This window comes from Gekko japonicus, unplaced genomic scaffold, assembly GCF_001447785.1.
Source record: "Gekko japonicus isolate JY-2015 unplaced genomic scaffold, Gekko_japonicus_V1.1 scaffold70, whole genome shotgun sequence".
NCBI lineage: Eukaryota > Metazoa > Chordata > Lepidosauria > Squamata > Gekkonidae > Gekko > Gekko japonicus.
The window spans coordinates 946,355-963,595 of record NW_015167529.1 but is presented as its reverse complement, the minus strand read 5'-3'; the positions used below and the strand labels follow the sequence as shown (position 1 = coordinate 963,595).

Here is a 17,241-nt window from a genome sequence, read left to right as displayed (position 1 = left end):
TTGCCGTCCCCTTCTTCTTTTACTTTCAATTTTTCCCAGCATCAGGGTCTTCTCCAGTGAGTGCTCCCTTCTTATTTGATGGCCATAGTATTTGAGCTTCAGCTTCAGTATCTGGCCTTCCAGGGAACAGTCAGGGTTGATTTCTTTTAGGATTGACTGATTTGATCTCAAGAGTCTTCTCCAGCACCATAATTCAAAAGCATCTATTCTTTGGCACTCGGCCTTCCTTATGGTCTAACTCTCGCATTGCTTTGACCATACAGACTTTTGTTGGCAAGGTCTGCTTTTTATTATGCTGTCTAGGTTTGCCATAGCTTTCCTCCCAAGGAGCAGGCGTCTTTTAATTTCATGGCTGCAGATCCCAGGAACATGAATTCTGTCACTGCTTCCATGACATCTCCTTCTGTTTGCCAAGAAGTGATGGGGCTGGATGCCATGATCCCTTTTTTGATTTTTTTTGATGTTGAGTTTCAAGCCAACTTTTGTGCTCTTCTCCTGCAGGGGAGCCCGAATTCTGTCCCTGCTGGCCTTAACTAGCCAGTACAGACACGGGTCAAGAAGGCAAGTGGCAGGCTTCACAGATGCCAGGATTCTGTCGACGCCCTCCTGAAAGAGTTGGCTGAATTGATCCAAGATTGGACCAGAAGACAGTGAAGGGGCATCCAGCTCACTTACTGTTTCAACTGTGGCCAGCAGATCCTGGCGGAGTGACAAGATTTTGTCTGCAAAATAACTCACGGATGCCTCACAGCTAATAGCCAATTCCCGGTTCTTTTGGTTTCAAATATCTGCCAGCATCATCCTTGCTTAGCTCCTAAGATCTGATGAGATCGGGCTTGCCTGTACTGTCCAGGTCAGGGCAACCTCTGTCCAGTTTTGTTAATTTTAAAGAGAAAAAATACAGGTTTTTGAAAGTTTTTAAAACAGAGATATTGGAAAATTCATCTGTCCTGTAATGGGAAATGATGCATACTTACTCCAAAGCAGGAGAGTGTAATATAGGCAGGTGCAAATAAAGTTGCCTTTAATAGCTGAACAGGAGATATAGTTTTAGCTGTTGAGGCTCTCCACATTTCTGCAGGACAAGGTGTATTTGGCCCTTTATGCACACACAGCTTACTGTGGAGAAACAGAGCAGGCAAGCCTTTAAACTTGACTTTGGATTTGCATGCCTGCTGTATGCACCATTCTTTTTTCTCTGGTGTATTTCTGTGTATTTATTCTTCAGCTGCAACCAAAACCTGCAGTTTTTCTTAATGGGGTGGGAACATCACTTGTGACATATGGGGGGGTGGAGGCCAAAAGTTTTGGTGTTGTTTTTTTAAAAAGAAATCGCAGTTGTCCCATCACAGCTGCACAGTAGCATCCAGCAAGCACCTTCGATTTAAATCCTCACAGTTCAGGTTTTTGCATGCATTTTAGCCTCAGTTTGTTGAATGAAAGGGAACAGAGAAGAACCTAGACAAATGGGGGAAACTAACTGTTGAAACTGATGAGACTTTTTCTGCAACTGACAAGCAGCTGTGAAGCCCCCTTTTCCATATTGGTGTATACTATGGGATTTACTGCTGTGTTGTCAGCCACTGTGAAAAAAATTGAAAGATGAAAGAGTCACAGGGTCTCCTAATATGGAGGAATTTTGAACAAAGAGCAGCAGGCTCTTGCATGTTGCCCTGTATAGTAAGATGGTTAACCAGGAGGCATTTCCCCTGTTTCTGCATGCATGGAGGAAGAGCAGCAGCAGGCAGGCAGATGGGCAGGTGGGCAGCTGGCACCAGACCCCCGCTGCTGGAGGAGCCATGGAGGGTGCTTCCTTCAGAGCCAGCTGTGCTGGTGGGGCACTGGACCAATCAAGTTCCTCTGATGGCCCAAGACTGTCCTCTGCCTTCTGTTGCTGCTGCTGCTGCCTCCTCCTCCTCCACCGGCAACTTGTGAACAGCCTCACTGCCACTTTCTCTGCTCACTCCCAAGCCACCTCCCAGGCTGGGTTGGGCACCCCCTCTCCTTGCTACCACTTGGGCCAGCCAAGGCAGCTCACAGAACCAATCGGTGGGGGGGGGGGCTGCGGTGGGCTGTGCTACCCTGGGCAGGAACACACAATCAAACTTTGTTGCTCCATTGCATTGAACCCACACAGAAAGCACCTGAAAGCCTGCCAATCTAACCAAATTAAAATATAATTAAATAATTTATACAAGGAGACATTAAAACAGTGCTCCTTCTCTGTAAACACTGTAGCCACATCTGACTTCTGGATTAGATTGGACAAAGATCTTTCCTAATTAAATTGTAAATCCCATTTGGAAGATGATTGGCTTGTTGGTGTTACCATCTACGTAGGCTGCGACTGACCTACTTGTATTCTAAGTTAAGTGTGCGGGATTTCTAAATTCAGCAGGGCATAGACTTTTTAAAAATTAATGGAGATATAAACAAAAATAATGGACAGCTGGAACCTGAATTCAGGAACTTGGCTATTTCTACTGCAGTAGATAGATATCACCGCGAGAGAGTACCAGAAAAACATCTACTTCTGCTTCATTGACTATGCTAAAGCCTTTGACTGTGTGGATCACAACAAACTATGGCAGATCCTTAAAGAGATGGGAGTACCAGACCACCTCACATGTCTCTTGAGAAACCTGTATAAGGGTCAAGAAGCAACAGTTAGAACCGGATATGGAACAACTGATTGGTTTAGCATAGGAAAAGGAGTACGACAAGGATGTATATTGTCACATTGCTTATTTAATATATATGCAGAGTACATCATGCGAAATGCTGGCCTGGATGAATCACAAGCGGGAATTAAGATTGCTGGGGAAAAGATCAACAACCTCAGATATGCAGACGATACCACTCTAATGGCAGAAAGTGAAGAGGACCTAAAGAGCCTCTTAATCAGGGAAAAAGAGGAGAGCGCAAAAGTGGGCTTGAAGCTCAACATCAAAAAAACTAAGATCATGGCATCCGGTCCCATCACTCCTTGGCAAATAGAAGGGGAAGTCGTGGAAGTAGTGACAGACTTCACGTTCCTGGGATCCCAAATCACCGCAGACTGTGACTGCAGCCATGAAATTAAAAGACTCCTGCTCCTTGGGAGGAAAGCGGCGAACCTAAACGCATGATAAAAAGTAGAGACATCACCCTGCCAACAAAAATACGCATGGTCCAAGCAATGGTATTCCCAGTAGTCATGTATGGCTGCGAGAGTTGGACTATAAGGAAGGCCGAGCGCCGAAGAATAGATTCTTTTGAACTAGGGTGCTGGAGAAGACTCTTGAGAGTCCCTTGGACTGCAAGAAGATCAAATCAGTCAATCCTAAAAGAAATCAACCCTGACTGTTCCCTGGAAGGCCAGATAATAAAAATGAAGCTCAAATACTTTGGCCACCAAATGAGAAGGGAGCACTCACTGGAGAAGACCCTGATGCTGGGAAAGATTGAAGGTCAAAGAAGACGGGGACGGCAAAGGATGAGATGGTTGGACAGTGTCATCGATGCAACGAACATGAAACTGAGCAAACTTCAGAGGACAGCGGAAGACAGGAGGGCCTGGCGGGATCTAGTCCATGGGGTCGCGAAGAGTCGGACTCGACTGTGCGACTGAACAACAACAAGATATTGTTATGTTTTTAAGGATATTAAATTTGGAACCTAGCAAAGCATTGTACCTGAATAAATCTAACCACTTCTCAAAATTCTACCACACGTTAGTGTGATCAGAAACTATGCTCAGGTTAAAATTATGAAGACAGGAACATGTTGACTTACAAACTATACTATAATGATAACTTACTACAATTATATATCTATTTTAAAAATAGCTGGCAAAAAACATAGCAGAGTGGGGTGGGGCAGTGGGTGTGAGGGAAAATGTCACTGGATGTGAGTGAAAAAAGTGCAGAAGCCCACACCTTCCCATCCACACTTTTCTCAAACTGATGTTGAGTAGGTACCAAAGCAGGTTGAGAAAATGTGCACCAAACCTGGGAAAAACCTGGAAGGTGCATGGCCACATAAGAATGCCATGTGGAAGCCCCCCACATGCTGAACTGCTGCAGTTGTGGGGGGGGGCACTGTGGGGAAGCAACCTAAGCTTATACAGAAATGGTCCCACTTATTTGCACAGTGGTTCCAGTTCTGTCATAAGTGCAAAGAAGTAACTCCTAAGTGGAAGAGGTGAACCAAGTAGCCCCTGCTAGAGGTAAGACGACGGAACTCTTCCAAACATGGCTTTGAACGGTAGAACGGTTTAAGAAATATTCCTCGATGAGATTGTAGGCCCGTATCTCATTGGGCATATAAAGAATGTGTGTTATCTGCAGCAGGTCACTGAAAAAAGCAGAATACGTACCGCTTCAACAGACAGACAGCGGGGTACTAGTCCTGTCAAAATCTACACATAAAATTGATGTGTTCAGAAGAAAGCTTCTAACTCTGTCTCAGCCATCTCCTGCAATGGCCAGTATCCTTTTACTCCTCCTGAGCAAAACTGGAAACCTTTCTCCAGCTTACCGAAAGAGCCTTCTTTCAACTTCAGCAGCTCTTCCACCTGTGAAAGAGCTGCTGAAGTTGTAGGAAGGTTTCCAACTTCCTAAATGAAATGGTAGGACACATACTAACGTGTTACCCGTTTTCTAGCATTCCACAATGTTTTATGCTTTGCATATGCAAAAAAAGAAAAATAGCTGGACATGCTTCCAATCAAGCACAGTGCTTGTGTTCCTGACGACATGAATCAACTTGGAATGTCAAATTAGGCTCCTCAGTGAAAGGACAGCACCTGTAGTAACATACATAGGATGGGGCCATGAGTCAGAGAGTTGTACATCACCAGCTTTGGTGGAACGTTCTGGAAAGAAATTACAGATTCCATTTGTAATGGATAGGGCAGGGGAGCTCAGAAAATGGAAGGGTCTAGAACTGCACCAATTAAGATCACAGCTGATTTGGATTTGGGTTCTTTGGTCTTCTGACAGGAAGTGCAGTGGCACATAGCTATGTTACTGATCAGTGCTCTCAAGAAAGGGGGAAATTTCCTTTGGGGCATAGTCATGGGCTTGAGAAGAGATGCTGCATTCAAGGGCAGCTCTGAGTAAAATCACAATGGGCCAGCTGAGGCAGTACCTACAGTGTATAGTAATAAACAGGAACCTGGAGATTTCCTCCCCACTCCTGTGAGTTAACTAGAACTTGGGAATTTTTCATCTCATCATAACTGTGATAAAATCAGTGACACTCTACCAATTTCCGGTGTTCACTAGGATAGCATAACTAGCGGGTGGTTTCTGCATTTTTTTTCTGATTAGATTTTCACTCTTTACATTTCACCATGCGCTTCTCGTTTTTTATGACTCGTTGACCCTACTGGTTTCCCCCCTCAAATTTGAAATCACTGCATAGTAAGGATCTGCTCCTCATCCCTAAAGGTGGGCTCTGCTACTTATAGGCTTATGCTAATCTCCAGTGTGCCACAAGACCCCTGTTTATTTTTGCTGCAATGGATTACCATAGCTGCTCATCTAGAGCTTTCTTTCTGTAATTTAAGAGAGATTGCATTCAGCTGTTCCTGCAACGCAGCTTGGTGGCAGGCAGTTGTCTGAGGGGGCCTGAGGAAGTATGTACATCACACTGCTTGTGTTCCTCTTTGGCGCAGGAAGGCTGTGCAACTCTTTTCAATTGCTTGCAACAGCCAGGACTGGCATATTTGGCTAAAGGGTAGTTCAGAGGGTGTTGAGCTGCAATAGGATTGGTGCAGTGAGACTTTTCAGTAACAAAGAGAAGAACAGCAAGAGGCCAATATGAGTGCTTTTCTGGTTTTATGAGAGTAAAGAGAAAGGAATGTTGATAGTGGCAGCTCATTCCACCATTATTAATATGGCACATGCTGCTGCTAACTTTTCATCTTGAACTACTCAGCTGCGACACAAAACCTTTAATAGAGTTGAGGGAGCCATAGATGGCATTTACAGACCCGCTCTCTTTTCCTGTGACAGGAATTCATAGAGAATACCGTACTTATGGAACACTCATAGCACAATAAACCTGAACTTTACAGATACAAATCAGAATTGCAAATGACTTCCATGCACTCAGATGGTCTACAGACGTCTCAGACAGTATCCTCCATCGTGCCAGAAAGCAAGCCATGTCTGAACCCCTTTCACTCAAAAAGTGTGTGATCTGGTTTATGGATCTATTTTTTCAAGGGTAAGAGACAGAACCCCCACTGGATGAATAGACGTTCTTGAGACTTGTTCCCCTAAGTAAGTTGCAGGGTAGTCCTCAGCAGAGTTATACCCTTCTAAGTCCATTAAAATCAATGTGCATAGAAGGGTGTAACTCTGCTAAGAATAGCACAGGTAAGGGGATAGGGCCTAGTTGGACAGGTCACACACATGTGTAATATGAGGTCTAAGAAACGACGTTTCACACCCCTTCATTCATATCATGTTCACAGGGCTAAGAAGCCCCATTTCCATTGTATGGATATTATTACAGGGCTCAATTGTACCTGAACCGAGTATACTTTTATGTATTCTCATGCAACTATAGCCCAATATAGAGGATTAGAATCTACTGTCTGGGTTTGGAATTAAAAATCATCCCCCCCACACCACCTCAACAAAATAACTTATACAGATCCCCCCCCCCGATTTGATCCTTGCAGTATTTGTTCAGACAACAGTACTCCTGTTTTACAAATACATAAAATACTGAAATTGTATTTGTATAAACATATTTAAATTATACATATTTTTACTACTAGATGAAGTTAGTATTCACATATAGCCTTTTCAGCATTTGCCAGATTACAAGAACCACAGAATTCTTAGAACTGGGAATTTTACACACACACAAGTTAAGAACAGAAGTAGGAACATGCTAAACTTACCTCACTTGGCTTGAGATCTCCATCAAAGGCATTACACTGCTGTGAGACTTGGAAGGACGTTGGAAAGGAAGTCCAGTATGACTGTAGGGGAGTGCATCTCAGGAACAGTGAGCACTTACAGAATAACACAGCTGAGTCGTAAGGAGATTGCTTTAATCCCCAGCTTGATGTGGGGCAGCTCTGTTTTCACCATTTAAGTCTCATTGCGTTAAAAGTACTGTACAGCCTGCAGGTTGAGAAAAGTTTGTATTTCTCACAAGATTTGAAAAGATTTGTAAAGTGTTTGAAACAGAACAATTCAGGTCTCTAGATTCTGGAGCTCTCTATAAAACACACACACACACAGAGGTCATCATGACTAATTAGGTCAGCAGCTATGGAAGCCAGTATTGTTCCAAAGCCTCAGAGGTCCTTGGTGAGTTAGTGTAAGTACGCAGAACGTAATGACATGCAAATCTGACAGCTACGGCTTATCAAGGCAGCAGGATCGCACATGGGATATGAATGCAAATTGCTACCATGCTCCTTTGCAGCCAGCAGGCTTGTGGCAACATTAAAACTGCAGGTCAATTATGATAACATCTTTGCTTCTTTGACAGCTATCTAGATTTAGGCCAATGGCCGCAGCAAAAGCTTGAAGAACCCAGAGCCCTGTTACAGATGGAGGCCATGGAGACTGGGAAGTCAATTTTAAGATTACCTGATTTTGGAGGATAAGATAGAAAAGGTTTATACAAAGAACAGAGAATAGCAAAAGAATCTATACATGCAGTAACAAGACAAAACATGCAGGAGGACAAGTAGGTGGCAAACACTCTGCTTCAGAACCCATATCAGTGCCCCCCCCTTTCCCCTGGGCTCAACAGAGGCAGGACAGCAGTGCTTCCCTTTAGACAAAGTCCATTGTTAATTTTCTTGTCTTTCATCCCACTGGATTTTTGTGCACCTACCAATAGATTGTGGATGAGCAGTTGGACTGTGATGGTATGAAGAGAATGGGCTTCTTTCGTAGGGGACGGGCTGTGGCTCAGTGGAAGAGCATCGGCTTAGCATGCAGAAGGTCCTAGTCCCTGGTATCTCTAGGGCTGTGATCAGATGAGCTGTTTGATCCGATGTTGTTGCTTCTTCCTTCTGGATTTAAAATGCTCATTCAAACACCCTTGTCCCCATCCCATTCAGCAGTCATTGGCCTCCCGTTCTCACCACCGACTTTCCTGACACTGGAGAAAGTCCGAGCTTTACGGATTCAACTGGTTTCACCCATGCATTACCTGGTGTCTGAACTCTCCCCTTGAGATCTCAAGACATTTGGGAAGTCTGATGACACACTTCAGTCTTCGTACCATTTAAAAAAATCAGTTAGTGATATGCACATAAGTGGATCTCTGTCGCAGGGTCCTGAGGCACCACTTGTGCATTTATGTGCCTCAACTTTTGCTGGGATTGGGAGCCACGGGGGGTAGTTTTTGATTGACAAATTCAAGGGAAAAAAAGCCCCTTTCTGCCATTTCTTGGTGTGGGACAACAGTGGAAATAGTCCCTATTTAGGCTGGGGTGGGACAGCGGTGGAAATAGTCCCTATTTCACCCCTGGAACTTTACTCCAAACCACTTCATAATATTGCTCTGGCTGGGAAGCTCTGTCGGAAGAGAAAAAGGGAAAACTTCCCTATGAAATGAGTGGGGGAGGGAGTAAGGTCAAGCAGAAAAAGGGAGTGATTTATGGCAGAGAAATACAGCTGTATAGGAATCAATGATCATAGTACTAGGTGGTGCTTGGTGGAAGGATTGTGGAAGACTGGAAGGTGGCTAATGTCACTCCCATCTTTAAAAAGGGTTCCAGAGGAGATCTGGGAAATTACAGGCCAGTCAGTCTGATGTCGATACCGGGTAAATTGGTGGAAACTGTTATTAAGGAAAGGGTTAGTAAGCACATTGATGAACAAAAACTATTGAGGCAGACTCAGCATGGGTTCTGTAAGGGAAGATATTGTCTTACTAATCTGTTAGTGTTCTTTGAGGGGGTGAACAAACATGTGGACAAGGGGGATCCGATACGGTTTACCTTGACTTCCAGAAAGCTTTTGATAAAGTTCCTCATCAAAGGCTCCTAAGTAAGCTCAATAGTCACGGGATAAAAGGACAAGTCCTCTTGTGGATCAAAAACTGGCTAATTAATAGGAAACAGAGACTGAGTATAAATGGCAATTTTCTCAGTGGAGGATGGTAAGCAGTGGGGTAACACAGAGATCAGTACTCGGTCCGATGCTTTTTAACTTGTTTATTAATTATTTGGAGTTGGGAGTAAGCAGTGAAGTGACTAAATTTTCAGGTGACATGAAGTTGTTCAGGGTGGTGAAGACCAGGGAGGCACTCCAAAGGGATCTGTCGAAGATGGGCCAATGGGTGTCAAAGTGACAAATGAGGTTCAATGTGGCCAAGTGCAAAGTGATGCATATTGGAGCCAAAAATCCTAAATATAAATACACATTGATGGGGTCTAAACTGGGAGGGACTGACCAAGAGAGAGATCTTGGAGTCATAGTACATAACCAAATGAAAATGTCTAGACAGTGTGCTACTGCAATAAAAAAGGCCAACACTATGTTGGGGATTATTAGGAAGGGAATTGAAAACAAATGAGCCAGTATCATAATGCCCCTGTATAAATCAATGGTGCGACCTCATTTGGAGTACTGTGTACAGTTCTGGTCACCACACCTCAAAAAGGATATTATAGCATTGGGGAAAGTGCAGAAAAGGGCAAGTAGAATGATAAAAGGGTTGGAACATTTTCCCAATGAAAACAGGTTAAAGCACTTGGGGCTCTTTAGCTTAGAGACAGAATGGCTGAGGGGTGACATGATTGAGGTTTATAAGATTATGCATGGGATAGAGCAGGTAGAGAAAGAAGTACTTTTCTCCCTTTCTCACAATACAAGAACTCGTGGGCACTCCATGAAATTGCTGAGTGGTCAGATTAGAACAGATAAAAGGAAGTACTTCTTCACCCAAAGAGTGATTAACACATGGAATTCACTGCCACAGGAGGTGATGGTGGCTACAAGCATGGACAGCTTCAAGAGGGAATTAGATAAGCATATGGAGCAGAGGTCCATCGGTGGCTATTAGCCACAAGGTATAGATAGGGACTCCGGGGCAAGTGATGCTCTGTATTTTTGGTGTTTGGGGGGGGTCAATAGTGTGAGGGCTCCTAATGTCCTGGCCCCACTGCTGGACCTCCTGATATCAACTGGTATTTTTGGCCACTGTGTGACAGAGTGTTGGACTGGATGGGCCGTTGGCCTGATCCAACATTGGCTTCTCTTATGTTCTTATGGAGCTGCCAAAAAGGAGCGGCACTTCAAATAAGTGCTTCTGTGCATGCCCAGAAAACATTTTTTTTTAAAAAGGATGCCACCCAAACACCCACTCTGCTACCATGCAGCAGTAATCTGAACAGTTGCCCACGGGGTGAGCTCATGGTGAGGCAGGATAAGACTGGCGTGTTTGGTCAAAACTCTCAAGAACAAATAACACCAGAAAAATTAGAGGCGTGGCTAGACCACGGCAAGTCTGCCGTCTGACTGAAGCCTAGGTAAACAATCCAACAGTAGGTGATTTGAAAGATCTCTTGCCTGACACCCTGGAGAGCCACTGCCAGTCTGAGTAGACAATACAAACTCAGATGAATCATTGGTCTGATTCAGGATAAGGCAGCTTCACGTGTTTTTAGATATGGGGAAATGACTTGAATTAATACCAATTTAAATGACTTGAATAAATACTGATTTAAATGAATTAATACTGATTTAAATGTAAATAAAGCAGAAATGAGTCTGAATATACCAAAGGACTTATCCAGTGTTGCAACCATGACTTTTCCCTTTCGTAATCAGAATATGAGCAGTTTTAGTTTTTACTAAAGTGGTGGTGCCATAGAACATGTTCCCTCATAATGAAACACCTTTCGAAGTGCAAGATATAAGGTAGTACAAAATGTCCCATGATACCTTTGAGGTACACAAATAATTTCTGAAGGTAATGTAATGCAAAAAATACAAAAGCAACCTTGAAGAATGTAAGCAGAATGTTTTTTACAAAAATATTTATAGCGATAATTTATAAACTATCCTGCAAACTACAAAGTGCGTTGTTACATTTAAAAAAAACATACAAAATTCAAGCAGGAAATAAACCCTGGTGAAATACAATCTTAAAGGGACCAAAACAATCCTTTTAGGCTGAAAGAACAGGGGGAAAAAAGTCCTCTGCAACAGCCAAAGACAAGTCCCTTGGAGCATGAAGATGTCAATAAACGACAGGCCTGTTTTGAATCGATCCCTTTATCAAGCTGTTAGTTTTCATAAGGCTTGTGGGACTTCCACTGGATTCCAAGAATTCACAAATGCACGGCAGCACCAGCATTCCTAGTAACAAGCTTGAGATAGCCACCTATCTCAAGCAGATAGATTCTGTTTACATTCTTCAAGGTTGCTTTTGTATTTTTAGCTAATAATTTTGTTGGCAACCTTCTCCTTGCTTGTTTGCTCTTCGGTAATGTAATGCTAGCACAACATACTTCATCTTGATTCACTGCACAATAAGTAGCCTTCCTTTTACTTTCAGATTAATCTCTATGGGAAATAATGTTTATGAAAGGTGTTAAAATGTGTTCCCTATAATTATGCCTGAAAGTGCATCCATTGCCCTGCACACGGGTAGGCCTAATACACGGATCGAGGAGGAGGAGGAATCTGTCTCCACTCCTTGCTCACAATTGAGCTGACCCCTCCCCCTCCTATACACATGTACCCTACTCGGGTTTATTGCCTTAGGAAAGTACAAACTATACATCTTTGGACTCTTGTCTTCATAACAGCACTGACATTTGAACATTTCGGATTACAGGAAGGGAGACTACATGGTTATGGTTTGTTTGTAAGGCATGGGGCCTAAATCCAGTGAACGCATTCTCACTCCCCCTGAATATGTGCAGAAGGCTCACACATGACAAACAGTAGGGTGACTGTATATGGACATCATTTAGAAGTCAAAGTAAAGGTATACATTTAGCTCGAATGTAATTTCAGTGTACCAAATTTACCAATGTTATTTTGTGTAAATCCTGAAGACAAACTAAATTTATGCAAACCTTGGCAATTTAATCTGAATACAGAAGTATTAGCAAAGCTTGATTTATTAGGTATAGGACACTCAATCTTCATTATGATCAGTGTTCAAAAATTATATGGTGAACAGAAATTAGACACTAACACATTTGTGATACAATGAAGAGGTGGATTAGTTCTCATATAAACAAATTAACATGAAAACTGGTTTTCTCATTTGGGGGCAAGGGGCTCTCCATTTTGAACTCTGATTTTTAACTTTTGTGCAAACCCACAGATTCTACCTAGCAGCTAGATCCTAGTTGGATCTTTATGTTAACCCTGAAGTGATATTAAGGCCATATCTACATTTGCAATAGAATGAAATGGTAAGAGTGCTGAGATGGTAGAATGGCTTGTGCCAATTCAGACTTCAAGTGATATATTATTTTTTTAAAGTTTTCCTATACTACTAATTTACCACAAATGGCACACATACAGTATGCGAAGAGTTTAGCCTAGCCCCTGGTAATGTAATTGTTGTTTGGAGGGACATTTTACAAGCCCACTAAAAATGACTTTCCCCACCTGCAGTTTGAAATAGGATAACCCATTCTCTATCTCATTCTTCTGCATGTGGAGAACATGCACAGGGCCACATGCATACTCTCTTTAGGGCACATCTGTGTTGTGTGTGCTGATATCACAACTGTAACATCATGTCATCAGTGAAAATGTATCTTACCAGTTACAGGGGCATGGAATCCAATATCTCACTTATTTTACACAAGTTGCAACAATGGCACCATAAGCTGCTACATCACACAACTGCAACTGTGTCAATAAGCATAATCAAGGTATTCTATTATCTCAATAGCCCCTTCCTAACGTAGGAGGCCTCGTTGTATCAGTATGTAAGAGAAAACTTCAGCTTCTCCCACTTAAATTTTTTAATGGTGCCAACATTAAGGTTCCTTGTCCAGGGCTTGCATTCACAACATAGTTTCAGTGCATTAAGTCCACTCAGATGATTAAAAAAATGGACCTCAATTTGTCTGCTATGGCTTCAGCAAATAAATACAGATTCTCTGCAGACAACAGAATACAGAAGAAATTTTAAGCAGCAAGAAGTTTCAACATTCCTATGGGAAGAGGTGGTTGGCTTTATACCCAGCTTGCTATTGTACTGACATCCCACACTTGATTTTGAATTAACAATATATAAAAGCAATTGTTAAAAACAGTTTTCCATTATTTTCTATTCTCCTTAAAATTCCTCATAATGTTAATATTTTTGCATTTGCAATGTGCAAACCAAAATAAACCCTTTTATACAGAGTAATTTTAAGTAAACACAAGTATATTAATTCATAGCATATTAACAAAGAGGTTCTATATTCAGTAAGGGCATTATACATTACATGGACTCAGTGAAATGTTAACACATTAATGTATATATTTAAAGCAAACAGTAAATATAAAACAATACAAAATGGAAAACCATTTGATGTTGTTATTAACTGCTGTTTTTGGATATTGTTACCTATTTCATCATACCTCAGACCTACAATCTTACTCTCATCTGCACCGAACAATAAAATATGCTATTTGCAGTGAGAGGAGGGAATGCTGGCTTAATAATAAGTAGGGATGGCAATACTACTTTTACAAGTTTGTCTTCCTTTCTGAAGGGCACCTGAACTAGCATGATTTTTGCACATTTAACCCACATGGTAACTGGACATGTAAAGCTCAATACATATTTTCTGTACAAGCAAGATTCAAGTGACAATACAAAACATCAACAGATCAACATGCAGGTATATAATACACACATACATGATATATGATACACAAAGGCCATATTGGCCAACATGTAACCTATTCGGAAGCAAAAATATTCAATTGCACTGGCTAGGGGAAACCATGAGTATGGACATTTAGAGCAATGGTTCAAGCTTTGGTTTATTCGTAAATTAAGTAGCTCTATTTCATACCCTGCACTCTAATCCAATCATTTATACTGAAGAAGTGGCTCCTTTCATTGCTATACCCAAGCAGAATTAATTGGCTTCCAAAAACAGGAGGGAAACTCCACACACAACGAATTAGATTACTGGGTGTTTCAATTGCACCACCTATTAGCTAGCTGCTTCTATATTGGGAATGCATTTAAATATATTTTTCGGAAAAAATCTACTGAATTAAAAAGAACTCACTTCATTATTTTTCACAGCTTTTTTAAACATCTCATATTTTTAAAAATTCTGTACATATGTATATAAAATAGTTCCAATATGGCACAAAGGTGAAATCCTCAAGGAATAAAGTCCACCTTGAGAAGACCACAAAGTTGTATAAATGTTCCAGATAAATTTTGTTGCCCTATACAAAGTGAGCTTCCCTCTGTTCCAATTCTTGTATCCGCTTTGGCCTTAATCTCTGATAAGTGGGCTTCAAGTCTGTAGGGGAAACAGCTTCTGAATTGATTTTTTGTTGCTTTACATTCTGGCTAGAGGAGCCCAAAGAACCCTGAACAAGCCCAGGGTTCACTGCTAGCTTTGGAGTCTCATCTTTGATAACTTCTGTACAGAGTTTAGGAGGAGAACTCTCGTCATTTTGTTTGGCCTTATTGTTGGCTGGTGGTTTATAGAATGTCCCTGGTGGTGGTTGCAAAGTTCTTGGCATTCTGAAAGCAGCAAGGGGATTAGAGTCTGGGGTATGTCCTTCTGCAGTTGTCCTTGCAGCTCTGACGGGTACCGTATATGGCTTATTGGGAAGTATGGCATTCACTGAATTGTTAACCATGTTGCTTGACGATGCTAAGGCACATGTGTTTACTGACTCTTGTGTTCGATTTTCTTGGGGTAGATTGGTCACAATCATTGCTGTCCTTGGAGTCATATCATATTGTTTATATTGCTTGTCCCAAGTCTTTTTCAGAGTCTGAGGGTCATAACAAGAAAGTCTACAGCCAACATTAACAGCTGGAAGCAATGGTGTCTCAGAAACCTCTTCAATAACAGGACTTCTGCCAAGCTTTTCTGTACTTAGCCCTGCATTTCGGGAATTTTTCTCATTCAAAACACAGGGAGGAAGCATTTGACCTACAGGTAAACTGACAGGGCGAACAACTGGCTTTGTCCTCTGAGAACGTAACTGAACTTTGGTTATTTGACGATTAGGTCTTAATAAGTGACTGGATTTAACACCATCCTCAGCTGCAGAGAGAGAGGGTTCATTGTCTTGACTTGAAACTGGAATCTCAGCATTACCTAGGAAGAAACAGATTGTTTTTTGACTCTCAGCCTGACATCAGAAAGGGTTAATTTTGAACAATATTAGCTAGAAAATTATTTATCATATAAAGAAAATGAAATTATGTTTTCGATAACTACACCTTCAACAGGTAGACAGGAGATTTCATTTAAGGCAGCTTTACTGCTGTGTGAATAAGACACCGTATGCTCGATGCAGAAATTTTCTACAATTGTCACATTAAGACCCACTCTGAACCTGGCTGTCCTGCAGACAAGTTCATTGTCCTGCTTAAATATAACCTTGCAAGAGAATGCTTACTCAACTGCTTTCCATTCTGAAGCAAATTCTGTCCACTTGGTTCCATTTATCATAATACAACCTTCTTCCTCTTTGACATACTGCAGGAAGGGAGGAACTTTCCTGCAGTCTTCCTGTAATAGACTTACTGGACCCTAGCCAAAAAGTTTCCAGTGTAAACCCTTGCATTACAGTAGAAGTGAACACCTTTGTCAGTTTAAATGTTAAAATACTAAAAAGCAGCTCATTTCAGAACTTTCTAAGTAACATCTGGCTTCAATTTCCCCCTCCTATTTTTATCATGGTCCTAGGGACACATAAGTGAACCAGGGATTAATGATGAGCCCCAGATCATACCTTAAGAATGGCTGCTGTAGGGGGGCTATTATTTTTACATACACAAAAAGTAGATCAGTCCAAGATGTGAGACAAGAACATACTTGTCTTGCTCCTCCCAGTAACAGAAATCATGTATTTTCAAATTAAAGGGTGGTTTGTTTGGGGTTTTTTTTTTAACTGAGGGATATGGTGTTTCACAGCATATCTAGCAAACGCAGGTCACTGGGGGATTCTGCTCAGCTCCATTCTAATGATCACTCGTCTAAACACAGGCTGGGGACTTGCAGAGTTGGCTCAAATGGTAAAAGTTCAGAAGCACAGCTATTTATTTTCAGAAAGGAAGGCATGAGGTGGCATTTTACAGACTTAGAGGTTACAAAGAGAACACAAATCTCTGCAGCTGGCAGGTATAATAAATCTACCACTTTCACATAATAGTTTTTTTGCAAAACATGGCTGACAAACACACGGGGTGAATTCTGCTTTTGAGCCACCTATAACATCTGTGGGAAAAGTAGGAGTTTAACACATATTTATCAGTGCAGGCTTAAACAAGCTTTTGAGTCACACTGTTCTCAGAGGCATCCAATTATCAGCTATACATAAATGAATACAATTAGCTATAGATTTTTGTCACTTGAGATAAATTAGACCACACTGTTTCACTAAAATACAGGAGATACTGACTCTTGCAATGAGCTAGAAACTCAAGGTCTCTGTTCATAAGAAATTGCTTTTGAAAGTTTCATAAGAATACTTCTTTCAGCACAGGAAGTATGTCCGGACAATTACATACAATGATTAAACCTGGGCATTTCTAAATATTTGCTACCATTACATAGCTAAGAATTAGCTTTTTTACGAAGACGTAAACAGATGTTAGTCTAACAAAATGTATTACTTTCTTATTTTGTATTCCTTATATAGCAATTGGTCAACTACCTAGATCAACTGTATATGCTGTAATACGCTGGCCTGGATAGCACAGGATAGCCTGATCTCATCAGATATTGGAAGCCTAGCTGGGTCAGGCTGGTTACTATTTAGACAGAAAACCGCCAAGGAATATCAGAGGTGCTGTGCAGAGGCAGGCAATGGCAAACCACCTCTGAAAGTCTCTTGCCTTGAAAACCCTACGGGGTCCCCATATAACAACAACAAAAACCCTACTAACCTGATTCTTTTTTAGATGCAGTGTGGTTTTCCAGAACTGAGACAGGAGGTGGTTCTGAGGGAGAGTTTCTCCTTCCAAGACCATGTTTAGCTCCAAGCTGTGAATTCCAATCTAGAAAAGCAAAGAAAGAAGCCCACAGTGTAAGATGTTGGATCTCAGCAG

The 17,241-nt window shown here is 41.6% G+C and overlaps 1 protein-coding gene across 1 annotated transcript in view; it reads right to left on the bottom strand.

Annotated features, from left to right (window-relative positions):
- Positions 1–14,390: 14,390 nt before the first annotated feature.
- The window catches only part of ARHGAP29 (Rho GTPase activating protein 29), a 78,951-nt gene continuing 76,100 nt past the window's right edge, over positions 14,391–17,241 (bottom strand). Inside the window, exons 23-24 of the mRNA XM_015413364.1 lie at positions 17,080–17,190; positions 14,391–15,283 (exon numbers count right to left, since the gene is read on the bottom strand). Coding sequence (XP_015268850.1) covers positions 14,394–15,283; positions 17,080–17,190 — 1,001 coding nt within the window. The 3' untranslated portion in view covers positions 14,391–14,393. The remainder of the gene's footprint in view (positions 15,284–17,079; positions 17,191–17,241) is intronic.